General features: G+C 55.6%; 1 protein-coding gene across 9 annotated transcripts in view; it reads right to left on the reverse strand.

Annotated features, from left to right (window-relative positions):
• The window catches only part of TRPV3 (transient receptor potential cation channel subfamily V member 3), a 45702-nt gene extending 31021 nt beyond the window's left edge, over positions 1-14681 (reverse strand). For 8 of the 9 annotated variants that reach the window (XR_008481444.2, XR_008481443.2, XR_013535442.1 and 5 more), the window contains exons 1-6: positions 14545-14681; positions 11789-11909; positions 3552-3656; positions 2640-2726; positions 1547-1701; positions 611-787 (exon numbers count right to left, since the gene is read on the reverse strand). Coding sequence is in view for 6 of the 9 variants with exons in the window: in XM_054255626.2 (XP_054111601.1) it covers positions 611-787; positions 1547-1701; positions 2640-2726; positions 3552-3656; positions 11789-11907 (643 nt within the window). In the remaining 3 variants the exon portion in view is untranslated. Of the gene's footprint in view, positions 1-610; positions 788-1546; positions 1702-2639; positions 2727-3551; positions 3657-11788; positions 11910-13388; positions 13424-14544 lie in introns of all 9 variants that reach the window. The other variant, XM_054255623.2, reaches the window with a different exon arrangement.
• Positions 14682-15285: the final 604 nt, after the last annotated feature.

A 15285-nucleotide genomic window follows, 5' to 3' on the forward strand; every position in this document is an offset into this window, starting at 1 on the left:
TAGGCCTGAGCCACTGCACCCAGCCTTCATAGCATTTTTAATCTAAAATTACCTTATTTAGAGCAGTGACTTACTTTATTTATTTATTTTGAGATGGAGTCCTGCTCTGTCGCTCAGGCTGGAGTGCAGTGGCAGGATCTCAGCTCACTGCAACCTCCACCTCCCAGGTCTCAGCCTCCTGAGTAGCCAGGATTACAGGCACCTGCCACAATGCCCAGCTAATTTTTGTATTTTTAGTAGAGATGGGGTTTCATCATGTTGGTCAGGCTGGTCTTGAACTCTTGACCTTAGGTGATCTGCCCGCCTCAGCCTCCCAAAGTGCTGGGATGACAGGTGTGAGCCACCGCGCCCAGCCTTAGAGCAGTGACTTTAATCTCTTATTCGCCAGCAGATGGCACTGCCAAAAGCAATGCCTGGCATGTAAATGGTGCTCAAAATTACTTGCAGAGTGAAGGAAGAAAGAGGGGTGCCTGCAGCGTCCCTGGCCCCGTGCTGCATGCTTGGGGCTTCTCAGTGGCAGCAGTGGCTCCACGTGGTGTGGCTGGCAGTGGCCCTGCAGCCCCGCACCCACCCTCGGACCCCGAGGCGAAGCCCATTGGCGGCAGGGTACCTTCGTAGGCCTCCTCTGTGTACTCGGCATTGATGAGCCTGCCCAGCATGTCGTTCTCTTCAGCAAAGGCAAGCAGGATCCGCACTATCTCCTTGGTGTTCGGGTTGATGTTTAACAAGGCCTTCATCAGGCAGGTCTTCCCCGTGTCTGAGGCCGTCAGCTTGTGCATAAGGAAGTCTGCAGGCAGGGATGGAGCTATAGGGGAGGCCCACTGCCCTGGGCCCTCACAGCCCGGAGGAGGTGGGACTGCAGCTGCAGACCTCCAGACGTCGCTCCCAGACCTCATACTGCGGCTCTCCTCCTCCCTCTCCAGCTGTTCCTCTGCCATCTCCTTTGCGGGTTCCTTGCTCTCTGTGGCCCACGGGAGCCTCCTCTGAGGCCTGTTCCTCTGTGTCCACTGTATGGCTTCCCACTGTGCATTCCCACCCTGGAATCTCTGTCTCCACCCTGCCCCTTCCCTCCCTGTGGCCTGCAAATAAAGCTCATGGACTCCCCATCAACCTGATACTGTCCTGGTCCTGGAGACAGCCAGGGCTCCAGCATCCACCAAGTTACCCAAGCCTAAACGGCACCATGCTGGACTCCCCTCTCCTCCTCGCCCCCTCTCCCCAGGTCCTGAGTCCTGCCAATGCCGACACCTGGGGAGCCCCTCAGAACCCCTCCCCTTCTCAAACCCTGCTTCAGGGTCCCAGCCCTGCCTGGACGATGGCCTTCTCCAGCTTTACCCCCACCTTCCACACAGTGTCAGACCACGATCTCACCTGCCCAAACCCTTCTGTGGCTCCTGTCCCCCTCAGAGTCAAGTTCAGAGTCCCTAGCCAGCATGCAGGGCTCCTCACACTCCAGCCCCACAGGTTGCTGAGGGGAGGGGAAGGTGGGCACCCGAAGCCAAGCAGGACCCCAGCCCTGTACCCTCCGCCAGGCTCAGCCACTGACCAGGCACGTCCTGGTTTCGGCGCCGCTTGCAAACCTCCTGCAGCTCCACCAGCAGCTCCAGCAGCTCGTCCACGCAGCCCTCAGACACCGCTTCGAAGATGCGTTTCTTCAGCCGCCGCTTCCGCCTCCTCTGCGCTTCCCTCGCCTGGTGTGCACTGAAGCCAGACAGTGTTTCCAGCTCGCCACACACGTCCTCTCAACCTCAGCCCCTTCTTTTCCCTGTCAGAGCTGCCCACAGGGCGCCGCGCCGGCCCCACGCCTGTCACTAGGCCCACAACCCACTCGGCTCTGTGCAGACCCATCAGGAGCCCCTCATAATGCAGAGGCAATCACATTTTGTCAAAATATCTGTATTTGGATGCATGCAGCAATGGTCAGGAAGGACACATGCCTAACTGTTAATAGACATTGCCTTAAAAATGTGAGATTGCATATTTTGTGTTGTTTGAACTTTTTAATTATTATTATACTTTAAGTTCTGGGGTACATGTGCAGAACATGCAGGTTTATTACACAAGCATACATGTGCCATGGTAGTTTGCTGCATCCATCACCCCGTCATCTACATTAGGTATTTCTCCTAATACTATCCCTCCCCTAGCCCCTCAACCCCCGACAGGCCTCAGTGTGTGATGTTCCCTTCCCTGTGCCCATGTGTTCTCATTGTTCAACACCCACTTACCAGTGAGAACATCAGTGTTCTGTTTTCTGTTTGAACTTTTTAAATCGATCCCTCCCTGTCCTCCCCCTGCAGATAAGCAACTGTGGTAATGCCTCAACATCTCTTTGTCTGTATGTGTTCTTGCAGAATGCATATGGGTGTTGGGCACGAGTGTATTTTAATTCACATAGACGCTAACGTTATTCCACTGCAGCCTGCTGTTGAACATCTCAGAATGAATGGGTATTAGGGAATTCAACGCCCTACTCCTTCTCCCCAAATCTCCCACATATCATGGATCTGTGACCCCACTTTCCCAACCCCCAGGAATGCTGGCTTCTTTCTCTTTCCTGCAGGATCCCTATCCTGTTTCTCTGGCATCCCCAGCCTCAAGGGTGGGCACAGTGGGAGGAGGGGGAGGGCCAGATTTACCTGGGGCTGTTGGGATTGGATGGGGTCTCTGTCACATCATCCTGAGGAGACTGAGGGGAGTCCATGTCATCACAGTTGCCAGAGATGCTAGAGGTGTTGGGGGAGGGAACGGAGAGGGTTTTAAAGTTTTAAAATGGGCTGGGCACGGTGGCTCACGCCTGTAATACCAGCACTTTGGGAGGCCAAGGCCAGTGGATCACTTGAGGTCAGGAGTTCAAGACCAGCCTGGTCAACATGGTGAAGCCCCATCTCTACTAAAAATACAAAAACTAGCCAGGGGTGGTGGCATGTGCCTCTAATCCCAGTACTTGGGAGCTGAGGCAGGAAAAATGCTTAAACTCAGAGGTGGAGGTTGCAGTGAGCTGAAACTGGGCTACTGCACTCCAGCCTGGGCAACAAAGTGAGACTTCATCTCAAAAAAAGATGAAGTCAAAATAATAATAATAATTATTAATAATAATAGTAAAGTTTTTGGTTTTGTTTTTTGAGATGGAGTCTTGCTCTGTCATCAGGCCAGAGTGCAGTGGCTCAATCTCAGCTCACTGCAATCTCTGCCTCCCAGGTTCAAGTGATTCCCCTGCCTCAGCCTCCCAAGTAGCTGGGACTACAGGTGTGCACCACCACACCCAGCTAATTTTTTGTATTTTAGTGGAGACGGGTTTCACCATGTTGACCAGGATGGTGTTGATCTCCTGACCTCATGATCCGCCTGCCCTGGCCTCCCAAAGTGCTGGGATTACAAGCGTGAGCCACCTCGCCCGGCCAATAATTAAGTTTGATAATAGCAGTAACCTCCCACAGCCAGGCCTGGCCCTGTGGCCCAGGGGGAGTCACTGTCCCCATACTGGAGCTGAGGGCTGCGCCCAAGGCGGGGGTGAGGAGGGTGGGGGTGGGGGCTGGGCCAGTACTCACCACTGCCGGATGTTGGAGTCCATGGGCTTGGAGAAGACAGGGGGAGAGGTCTTGGCCACCGTGGGGTTGGGCTCGAACCCCTCTATCTCCAGGAAGAAGTGTGCACTGAGGGAACATGGAGGAAGCCTGTGAGGGCCCAGCTGGGCAGAGCCTGTCGGCCTGTTTGCTGCCTCCAGCCACAGAGTGTGCCCTCATGCTGAGCACACACCCGCCACCTCTGAGCCCACATGGCCCCGCCCAGCCCTCCTGGGAGCCCTCAGTGTCATCACCTGCATCTCACAGACGGACACCGGGAAGCTGCTGGTCAAGTATAAAACCCCAGAACAGGACTGAGGCGAACTCAGTTACTGGAGAGGGTTATTTAGCCAAAGTTGAGGACATACCCGTAAACGAGATGTAACACAGTGGGGTCCGTGGCCGCACTTTCTCCTATGAGCAGGATTTGAGGGCTTCGATATTTACAGGGGGAAAGTGCGCAGGAGAGGAAGGAGGGAAGAAAAAAAAAGAGGGAGCAGGCCAGGAGCAGGGGCTCACACCTGTAATCCTAGCACTTTAGGAAGCCGAAGCAGGTGAATCACCTGAGGTCAGGAGTTCGAGACCGGCCTGGCCAACATGGCAAAACCCCATTTCTACTAAAAATACAAAATTAGCCAGGCGTGGGGGCACATGCCTGTAATCCCAGCTACTGGGGAGGCTGAGGCAGGAGGAGAATTGCTTGAACCAGGGAGGCGGAGATTGCAGTGAGCCAAGATCACACCTGCTGCACTCCAGCCTGGGTGATAGAGTGAGACTTCATCTCAAAAAGAAAAAAAAAAAAAAGGGAGCATAGGGCCACATTCTTCTGAGGCTTTGATTCTGCTTCCTGAGTACACGTGTGGCACATGAAAAGGGGCGAGTAGAGGAAACGGTCAGTTATGGATTCATTTCACTCTCAGTAAATCTGTGCTTCACATAAGATAAGCATAAATGCGCAGGGGAAGTAGATATGCATTTGTCTCAGTGGGAGGGCAGGTGAGGGTGGACGACTTCTAGTCTCCTCTTGTCCTGTAGCGCCAATTAGCTGTTAATTCACAAAGTCAGGGAGAGGAAGGCCTCCCATGGAGACATGTGGCTTCTGTCTGTAGGTAGAGCAACCTGCCCAAGGTCATGCAGCAGACAGGTGGCAAAGCCCAGATTCAAAGCTGGGTCTAGGCCACGTGCAGTGGCTCATGCCTATGATCCCAGCACTTTGGGAGGTCGAGGCGGGTGGATCACTTGAGATCAGGAATTTCAAGACCAGCCTGGCCAACATGGTGAAACTCCGTCTCTACTAAAAATACAGAAATTAGCCGGGTGTGGTGGCACACACCTGTAACATCCCAGCTACTCAGGAGGCTGAGGCAGGTGAATCACTTGAACCTGGGAAGTGGAGGTTACAGTGAGCCAAGGTCACTCCATTGCACTCCAGGCTGGGCAACAGAGCAAAAGCCCATCTCAAAAAAAAAAAAAAAAAATACTAATCTAGAGCAGGGAGGACTTGAGAGGTCAGAGGACAGGGCTGGGAATTCTCTGTGGAGAAGGAAAACCCAGGAAGCCATCTCAGGCAGTGGAGGGGAGCAGCGAAGGGGAGAGGGGAAGGGCAAGGGCAGCTTTCTCCTTGGTTGGGGAGAAGAGTGACAGAGGCCAGGGCCCTATGGCTAGGCTGAGCCCCAGGGAAGGGGAGACACTGGCCTATGAGAAGTAAGACATACACCCAAGATGTGACTCCCGGCCAGACACAGCCCCAGCTCCACCTTCAGACACACCCACAAACACAGGCACCCATGTCCTTGGAAACCATGATTACACGCTCAGAGATGACAGCCAAGACTGTGAGGATCAGGCTGGGGACAGCCTTGGTGGCAGCAACACCCCTGCCCTGCTGCTGCTACAGGACAGCTGCAGCCTCTGTGGCCTGGCCGGGGACTGTGGCCTCCTGACCAGCAGGGCCTCTCCAGACACATGGGGTCCTAAGCACCTCTGCTGCCTCCTTCATTCTCAGGCCCAGAAGGACCAACCTGTGCCCTTCCTTCCTCACAGGACTACAGAAGAGCTCCCAAAGGGCAGTCTCAGCCATGTCAGACCCAGGAGGGAGGGCAGCAGGGAAGGGACTGTGGCCCCATTCTGCAGATGAGACAGGTGAGGCTCAGCCTGGAGAGGCAGCTCCTCCATGGGCCCCCCCAGGGTGAAAGCCAAGTTGGTCAAATAACCTGCTTCTTGATGTCCGGGCTCACAGTCCACACTGCAATCCACACTGCTTTGCTCCCACCTCAGCAATCAGAGCCTTCTTCCAGATACACTAGCCCCAGGGGTTGGCTACAGAGGGAGCGTGCCTGGCATAGCCGCTTCCTAGGGTGGGGCAAGCAAGAGAGAGACCCTGGGCTTGCCCGAGGAAGCCCTGTCCTTTTTTCCAGCACAGGCAAGCCTGGAAAGGTCGACATGAACCCAAAAATGGAGACACGTGGTGGGGAGTGCGGGCCTGGCCCACACGATGGCCCTCACCTGCCAGTCTCCTGCCCACCAGAAGCAACCTTCTGACCCGAGCTGCCAATCAAACTCGTCTTCCAAAAGAGAAGATGAAGGGAGGAGTTGAACCCTTGCCTTAAAACCGAAAGCCTGGGTTCTAGTCCAGCTCTGCCTCTGCTTCCTGGGTGACCCCAGAAAATCACCTGCCATCCGGGCCAGTCATCGTCACCTGAATGGATGATGGTTGGGCCAGATAACCCCTAGGGCCTGGACTCTGGAACCAGGGCAGCTCTGGGATCGTCCTTTTAGGGAACATCCAGCTGAAGTGGTCATCAGAGGTCAACCAGTCTGATTGCCACTTCCCTGCAGCCCTGCAGTGCCCCAGGGCTTTCGCCCTAAAGTAGCCTCCAGTCTGCCACAGCAGCCTGACCCAGAAGCTCCCAACACATTTGATGGTGGCTGAGCCCCAAAATATCCTGGTAGAGATTTGCCAAATTATGTCCAGACAGAGCTTTAAGTCCTGTACCCACAGCATTTTCCCCAAGACAGCCGGCCCAGTCCCTCCCCTGCTGCCCATCCCATGCTACCTGTCTGCGTTCCTCAGTGCTGTTTACTCAACAAATATTTCCTGTGCATCTGCAATGTGCCAGGCACTGTTCCTGCAGTTGGGGATACAGTAGTGAACAACTGGACAAAATCTCTGTCCCTTCCAGAGCTCCTGCTCCAGTGAGTTGGTCAGAACTGACCGAGAAATAGTACAGTGAGGCCACGACTTTCCACATTCTGCAAAATACACCATCTTACAGCTGTGCATTCCTCAATGGTAGAGACCACGTTGAATTACCCTTGATTCCCAGCACTGGTCCTAACACTCAGAAGACTTCATCAGTAAATGAGTAGGAAGATAGATAATGAGTGAAGGACAAGTGAGTGGAAGGAAGGATGGTTGGTTGTATAGATGCCCAGGTAAATGGATGAATGAATAATGGAGAGATGATAGAATGAGGGATGGATGGATGACAGATGAATAGATGGATGATGAATGGATGGATGGATGGATGGATGGATGATGGGATGGGTATATAAGTGTATGGATGATGGATGGATGGACAATGGATGATGGATGGATAGATGGATGGATAGAGGGATGGATGATGGTGGATGGATGATGGCATGGGTATATAAGTGGATGGATAATGGATGGATGGATGGATGATGGATGATGGATGGATAGATGGATGGATAGAGGGATGGATGATGGATGGATGGATGATGGCATGGGTATATAAGTGGATGGGTGATGGATGGATGGATGATGGATGATGGTTGGATAGATGGATGGATAGAGGGATGGATGATGGATGGATGATGGCATGGGTATATAAGTGGATGGATGATGGACGGATGGATGATGGATGATGGATGGATAGATGGATGGATGATGGATGGGTAGAGGAATGGATGATGGATGGATGGATAATGGCATGGGTATATAAGTGGATGGATGATGGATGAATGAATGATGGATGGATGATGGATGGATGGATGATGGATGGATGGATGGATAGATGGATGGATAATGGTTGAATAGAAGGATGGATGATGGATGGATGATGGGATGGGTATATAAGTGGATGAATGATGGATGGATGGGTGGATGGATGGATGGATGGTTGGATGGCGAGATGGGTAGGTGAGTGGATGGATGGTGGAGGATGGATGGATGGACAGATGATGGATGGATACATAGATGATGGGTAGATGAGTGGATGGATGATGGGTAGATAGATGAATAAATGATTGATGGATGAATAGATGACAGATGGGTGAATAAATGATGGATGAATAGATAATAAGCACTTGGGAGGGTAGGCTAGGTGGACAGGGCCAATAAGCAGATAAACCAACATAATCTTAAACCACAATATTGGGAGGTTGCATCCTTCAGGTGACTTCCCTTGTGCTCTCAGGTGTTTAAAGCCTTTACCTCTCCAGAGCCTCATTCCCGTCCCAATCTCTCACAACAAGATGAGGGGAAGTCCTTTGTCACTGCCCTGCCTCCCTACCTACTCAAGGCCTTCTCCCAGAGTCCACAGGGGCCCAAAGTGGGTACAGAAAGCCATATCACAAGAGCTTCTATCCACTCCAGACCTGAGGCTGAGAGCCCGAGGGAAAGGAAGACATTTCCCCATCGCTCCATACAGTGTCCTTGTGCATGGGAGGGCTGTGCTGAGCCACTGGGCTGCTTGCTCACCGGCTCACCCTCTCACCGGCTCACCCTCTCACCGGCTCACCCTCTCACCGGCTCACCCACTCACCAGCTCACCCACCCCTCTCATTTTCCTGCCTGATCTTTAATTGACTCATCTGCTTACTCAAAAACTACTAATATCCTCTGTGCGGGAAACTCAGGGAGACAGAAGGGAGGAGATGAACCTTCCAGGGCCCCAGGCTCAGAGATCTCAACCAGAGCTAAGACATCATCCCCAAGAAAAGAGCCTTCTGGCCGGGAGGGTGGAATTTGGTCTGTGTCTCGACATCAGTCTCTGGTTTGGGAAAAGCCCTGAAGGCAGAACAACATGAGAAAGTCTTGGGAGAAGGGAGGCCTGTGTCTGGAGAAGGAAGCCCTTGGTAGCTGGAGCACCAGATGTGAGAAGACAGTGAAAAGAGCACGGCTGGGAGGACCCAGCTGTTGGGCAAGGACCTGACTCCTGCGGCAGAGCAGCCGCTAGACAATGCGGGTCTGTGCTGCGCCTGCACTCCCGGCCACTGCACGCGCCACATCCCACCCACAGTCATAAGCACGTGGCAAGGCCTCGCCCTGTGGCATCCTGGCTCCTGACCTGCTGTAGATGCTGTTTGCTTCTTCCTTCCTTCTGTCCTGACCAAAGGCCACCAGCTGGCTGTGGTTGACCCAGCTGAGTAGATCATACTATTTAGTCAAAGAACTATCCCTGAGCAGCCTAGGGCTGGGAAGGAGACTTCCGGCCATTTGCTTTGTCCCAAGAAATGCCCAAGTGCTCTGTGCCCCACAAGGCCAGTGCCCCTGCCGCCTCCATCAGTCTGCGTCTCTGACCCTGGGCATCACCTTTCCAGGGTCCAGGAAGGAAGCCAAGATGATAGCTCCTCTGGGGGAACGGTGGGATGGTCCAGGAGCACTCCCAAGTCCAAAGTCTCTCCCTGCTCCACCCTCCCCAGTGCCTTTGACTCCACCATTAGCGCCTGTTTCCTTAGAGGTCCGCATTGTCCTCTTTCTTTACCTATAAGTCATTCTTTTTTTCTTTTTTCTTTTTTTTGAGACAGAGTTTTGCTCTGTCGCCCAGGCTGGAGTGCAGTGGCACAATCTCAGCTCACTGCAACCTCTGCCTCCCGGGTTCAAGCAATTCTCGTGCCTCAGCCTCCTGAATAGCTGAGGATTACAGGCACCCACGACCACACCTGGCTATTTTTTGTATTTTTAGTAAGGATGGGGTTTCTCCATGTTGGCCAGGATGGTCTCAAACTCCTGACCTTAAGTCATCCACCCGCCTCAGCCTCCCAAAGTGCTGGGATTACAGGCATGAGCCACCGTGCCCAGCCTGAAAGAGCCACTGTGCCTTGCCTTTAATTTATTCTTTTCTTTTCTGTTTCTCTCTAGGACCAAGTCCTCTACTCAGTTCTGAGGAGGATGTCCAAACCTTCACATGAGGGCCCTCGGAGAGCCTTTGGGCAGAGGAGTGGACACCAATTCGGGAGGCAAAGGGCACAACACTCTCGGCCCTGGCGGGGCTGAGGCTTTGCAGAGCCGAGCCTGGAGTTGAGTCTGGGAATGGGGGACAGGCTCAGAAAAGGCGGCCTGACGGGGCCTGCTGAGGAAGGATGGACTTTTCCCGGAACTCTGTCCTCCACTTCTTCCCGAAGTCCAAACCTCCCCTGGAAGGAGGAGGGGGGGAGGGGGGAGGGGAGCAGGGAGCCGGTCCTTGCCAGCCTAGCTCAGGGATGTCTCTGCCCTTTCCTGGACAAGCCCACCCAGACCAGGCTGCCCCTGTGGCCCCATGCGACACCTGTCTGGTCTCTACTTCCATGCAGTTTTCCCTCTTGCATTCCAAGATGGAGCCTCCACCTGGGTGCCCCTCAGGCACCTCTTCCCCAGCATTTCACAGCTGAGCCTGGCTCGTTTCTCCTGGCCGGATCTCTGCTGTGCCTCATCAGAGACGGCCCCGCCATCCCTCCAGGCCCTCTTGCTGGGATTCCTCCTTCTCGATTACCTCCCGTGGCGGATCTCTCGGACCCTGTGATGCTGGCACCTCTCTACTGTTCCCTCTGCTTTGCCCTGACCACCCAGGCTGAGCTGTCACCACCTGTCCCCTGGACTTCAAGGCCTCCTCATGGTCTCCCTGCCATCAGCCTCTCCTCCAATCCGTCCTCCACACAGATCCTCCAGAGTCACCTCTCCAAAATCCAAATCTTGCCATGCCCTCCCTCCCACATAAAAGCCTTCCATGGATCCCACTGCCCTCAGGATCGTCCAAGTTCCTTGACTGACCCCCAAGACCCAGCTCCAAGGGGACTCATCTCCCCAGAGATGACTCCACTGCCCAGCATTCCAGCCACACCACACTCCCCACCTCAGTGGCCCTGCCCTGAGCACTGCTCCCCATCCCTCTGCCCCAGATGCACTTTCCCTTCTGCTCCACATCCTCTCTAGCACCACCTCCTCCAGGAAGTCCCCTGAGACTGCCTACAGGATCAGAGTAACCTGCCACTCTTTGGGCCCCACTGGCTGGTTCACCTGTCTCTGGGCGCTTCCCACTGTCTCCTGGACTCCCCTTCTGCCAGACTGAATATCCGTGGGCATTTTCTCTCCATGTCTAAATTCCTAATCCTGAGCCCAACCCCAGGGCTGATACACAGGACACCTCAGTGATTGTAATTCCAACTAACAGGGGAAGCACCAAGCGCACCCCTGGCCCAAAGCGGGCCTGGGATACAGGCAGAAGGGGTAGGGCCACCCCAGGTTCAGGGGACGCACAGGTGAATTGGGTTGGCGGACAGCTGGAGAAGCACCAAATCAGCTGGGGGCCGTGGAAGGGTGGGACGGGTGACCCTAGAGAGGTCCTTTCTCTGCTCCAGGCCTCCTCCGTGTCCCCAGCCAAGAAGAAAAGCTGATCATCTCAGCCCTGCCCAGTTCCCAGAGGCCCCGTCGAGTGAGGGCGACAATGAGGATGGTGACAGTAACAAAAACACTCAGTGCTGACACGTGCCGAGCACGGACGCGTGTCAGGGCTGCACTGCGCACTGTGCTGACTGGATCCCAATCAACCGTCACCCTGTGGTTGGAGCCATTGCTGGTGTCCCCTTTCCTTGTACAGCTCGAATAACCTGGCTGCTGCACAGCGGATGGAAAGCCTCGGTGTGTGTGGAGACCGCGCCTGGCAGAGGGTCCAGGTCACCCGGAACTTCCATCTGGTGTTTTGCTCCTGCATCTCAAGGATGGCTCCAGCCATCCCTCACCTCCCTCAGGAGCCCTCCAGACAGCGCTTGCCTCAGCCCCCCAATCCCTTCGAGGAAGCTTCCTTGACCGTGCCAGTCCATCTGACCACCAGAGTGTGCTGTGGTCTTGCCTGCGCCACCCCCAGCCATACCTCGCCAGACTCCAGGCCCCCCAGGCGAGACTGAGTGTCTCAGGTCTCCCCAAGGCAAGGGCTTCCTGGGGTGCCAGGCCCCTGCTGGTGCCCCTCACAGGATCCCAGCTCTAGGCCTTCCAGACCCACCTCTTCTTTGTGGGGGTGGTCTCTGCCGGCCTCTTCTCTGGTAGGACGGCAGGGTTCCCACCAGGGGCAGCGACTCTCCTGCTCATGAGAGGCACCATCTCCTTGGGGTAGACGTTCATGGCTGGAACACAACCACAGGGCAGATGCTCAGGCCGAGGGGACAGGGGGAGCTTCCAGGGCTTAGGACCCACCTGTGGCTGCATCCAGCTCCCAGTCACACTCCCTAGGACAGGAAGCTCACTTCTCCCTTCTCAGGTCACCAACCTTTCTTCAAGGACAGAGAAGCTGTCTCCAAAGCTCCCCAGCTCCTTGCTCCAGCACCCCTGTGCTATGGACCACCATGGTAACCCCGTAGAGACCCCCACGCCCTAGCCTCTCTCAAGACACCATCTCCAGTCGACCAGTCCCCAGGAGGAGGAGCCCTGCTTTCTTGAGGTCCCTCTCAGACTTCGTGTTCACAGCAGCTCTCAAAGAGGTTTGACCTTCACAGAGCAAGATTATCACCTCCTTTGCTCTAGATGTTATGCTCCTAATAACACAGCTTCAAGCTCCTCGGGTGTTTTGGATTCCCCAGTGCTCAGGTGGTCTCTGCAGCCAACACAGCGATCATCTCCCCGACCCGCCCAAAGCTACTTGGAAGAGCTGATGGCTGGCTGTCCATGAGACTCGCCTCTCACCTGCAGGGCCCAGCTGAGTCCCCTGGCCCCAGGTGGAGGAGGCCGACCCCTCAGTCCAGACCTGCTTTACTGATGTTCAGTATGGACTGAGCTCAGAGGGGTGTGCAGACTGGGGAAGAGGAACCGATACATCTTCCAACAAGACCTGGAGAGATCTTACAGGCTGCTGTGTGGACAAGGGGCGGGCGAGCCGAGGGCACAGCCTGGGTGGGGGGTCAGGAGCTGCTGTGTGGTTGGAGAACCTGGGAGCTCACAGGCACCCTGCCAGCAAAAGGCGTGCAGGCAGGTTGGGCCTCGTGAAGTCTTCAAACACCACATAAGAGCTGTGGCTTTAGCCAGACGCGGTGGCTCATGCCTATAATCCTAGCACTTTGGGAGGCTGAGGTGGGCAGGTCACCTGAGCTCAGGAGTTCAAGACCAGCCTGGGCAACATAGTGAAACCCCATCTCTACTAAAATACAAAAACTCAGCCAGGCATGGTGGTTCACGCCTATAGTCCCAGCTACTCAGGAGGCTGAGGCAGGAGAGTTGCTTGAACCCAGAGGTGGAGGCTGCAGTGAGCGGAGATTGTGCCACTGCACTCCAGCCTGGGTCACAGAGCAAGACTCCGACTCAAAAAAACAAATAAAAAGAAATAAAATTTTATTAAACATTTAAAAAGAGCTGTGACTGACCCCCAGGGGCTGCTAGGAGTTGGGTGCAGGGGCTCAGGGGCTCTGGGTTACACAGAAGAGAGCAGGCTGCTGGAGGGTGCAGGAGACCAGAAGCCAGGGGCCTGGAGGAGGCTGCTGTGGAGGCCGTAGGGACGGGGAAGGGGGCAGCTGGCCACAGAGGGATGACATGGGTGGGGAAAGGGTTGTATGAACAAGTGGTAACTCTGCAGTCAGGGGGTGCCGTTTTCGAGTCAGCCTCAGGGAACTCACCTGGAGACACACAGGTGGGGCAGGAAGATGTGTTCCTGTAAGAAGAAGCCGGGTGGGGTGAAGTGGGGCCACTGGTCATCCTACCCCAATAGGAAGGCTTCCTGGAGGAAGTGTCTGGAGCTGAGCTGGGTGTCAGCAGGCTGGAGAGAGTCCCCCGCCCTCCAACTCAAAGGGAGCAGGCCCAGGACGGGGGCAACAGTGGCGAGGGGAGCTTGGGCCCTGAAGAGTGGGCACCCTGAGGCCGGGCAGGGGAGCAGTCCTCGGGGAGGGAAGGCTGGGCACCAGCCCTACCATGTCCAGTCCCGGCCTGATGAGGATAGGGCAGCCTCTGTGGCTTCCCCAGCCCCACGTGGGCTGTGGTGGACTGAAATGCTGGGATGCACCAAGCAAGAAGGAGGCAGAGGACAGACGCGTCTCTTGCCCCTCTTTGGACCTCGGGTTTCCTTTCTAAGAAGTGGGCCAAAAGGTCCCCAAGGACTCCATGGCCCTGCCAGCCGGTTGCTCTCTCCCTTCCCTGAGCCCACAAATGTGCATGGCCCCGGGCAGCTGGGGTAGGAGAGGCTCGGGGAACCCCAGACGAGAGCCACGGCAGCTGTCATTAGCTCCCTGAGTCACCCTGTAAACCCTGCGTTCTCACCTGGTCGACTCTCTCATGCCCTGACCCTCTCTCTCCCAGTCCCTGACACTGAAATGGCCTTTCCTGGGCGACAGAGCAGGCCTCGGAGCCACAGCTGCTGACTCAGCACCTGTGAGATGCTGGCGGGTCCCTCTCCCATCCTGTGGGCCACCTCCTCCCATCCTGGACTTCCATCACTCTCCTGCCCCAGAAAGCCACATCCCTGGGCTGGCCTAGGGAGTCAGGAGCCTCACCTCTGCCCCTCAACGGGGCTGATACTGAGATGTTCTCCCTCCCTCCCCAGGATTTCCAAACCTCAGAGAAACGTGCCTGAGTCCATAAGGACCTGTAGCCTCACACAGCCCTACAGCCCAGAGCTCACGGCTTTGCTTTTCTTGCTGGGGCCTGAGCTCCTTCCAACCCTCCTCCCAAGGCATATTGGCCAAGGGCAGACACAGCCCAGAGGACCTCTGGGGGCCGCGCTCTGGGCTCCCCAGGGGCCTTGGAGATCAGCAGCTGCCTCGTGCAGGGAGGACTCACCTGATAAGATTCTGGGTGGTCGCCGCAACCCTTGCACTGAGATCACCACATGTCCGGGGCCCAAGGCCCCCGGGTGGGACTGTGGCTAGGGTGGCGGGAAGCTGTCATGGCAGGCAGAGGGATGGCTGGAATGAGGCGTCAGAGGCAGAACTGGCTGGGCCACCTGCCCTAGGCACCAGGCGGGCCACGCCCACCAGCCGCAGCTGCAGTGCCCTCCCGCCCACGTGGCCTGTGTGAGTCACCCCCACACCCACATCCCTAACACCTACCAGGGAAAAGGCAGAGGAGGCACCAGATGCCAAGGTCGAAGTTCTGGATCCAACTCGTCCAGCTCTGGCATTTGATGCTGGTCAGGTACATCCCAACACAGGCCTCAGTTTTCCCAGCTAGGAAATGGGAATCATAATACCTGCTTTCTGAGGATGCCATGAAGAGGGGAAGAGATCACAGGGGTGGGAGGGATTAGTGGAGGGTCAGTGCTCTGCTCTGTTTCCTGAGAGAGAATGCCCTGCTGACTTCAGGGCGCCTAGCCCCAGGACTCAGCCCTCGTCAGTTCCTGTATGACCAGGCGTGGTGGCTCACACCTTTAATCCCAGCACTTTGGGAGGCTGAGGCAGGCTGATCACGAAGTCGCAAGCTCGAGACCAGCCTGACCAACATGATGGAACCCCGTCTCTACTAAATTTACAAAAATTAGCTGGCGTTGTGGTGGGCGCCTATAATCCCAGCTACTCGGGAGGC

Source organism: Callithrix jacchus, chromosome 5, assembly GCF_049354715.1.
Source record: "Callithrix jacchus isolate 240 chromosome 5, calJac240_pri, whole genome shotgun sequence".
Classification (NCBI taxonomy): domain Eukaryota; kingdom Metazoa; phylum Chordata; class Mammalia; order Primates; family Cebidae; genus Callithrix; species Callithrix jacchus.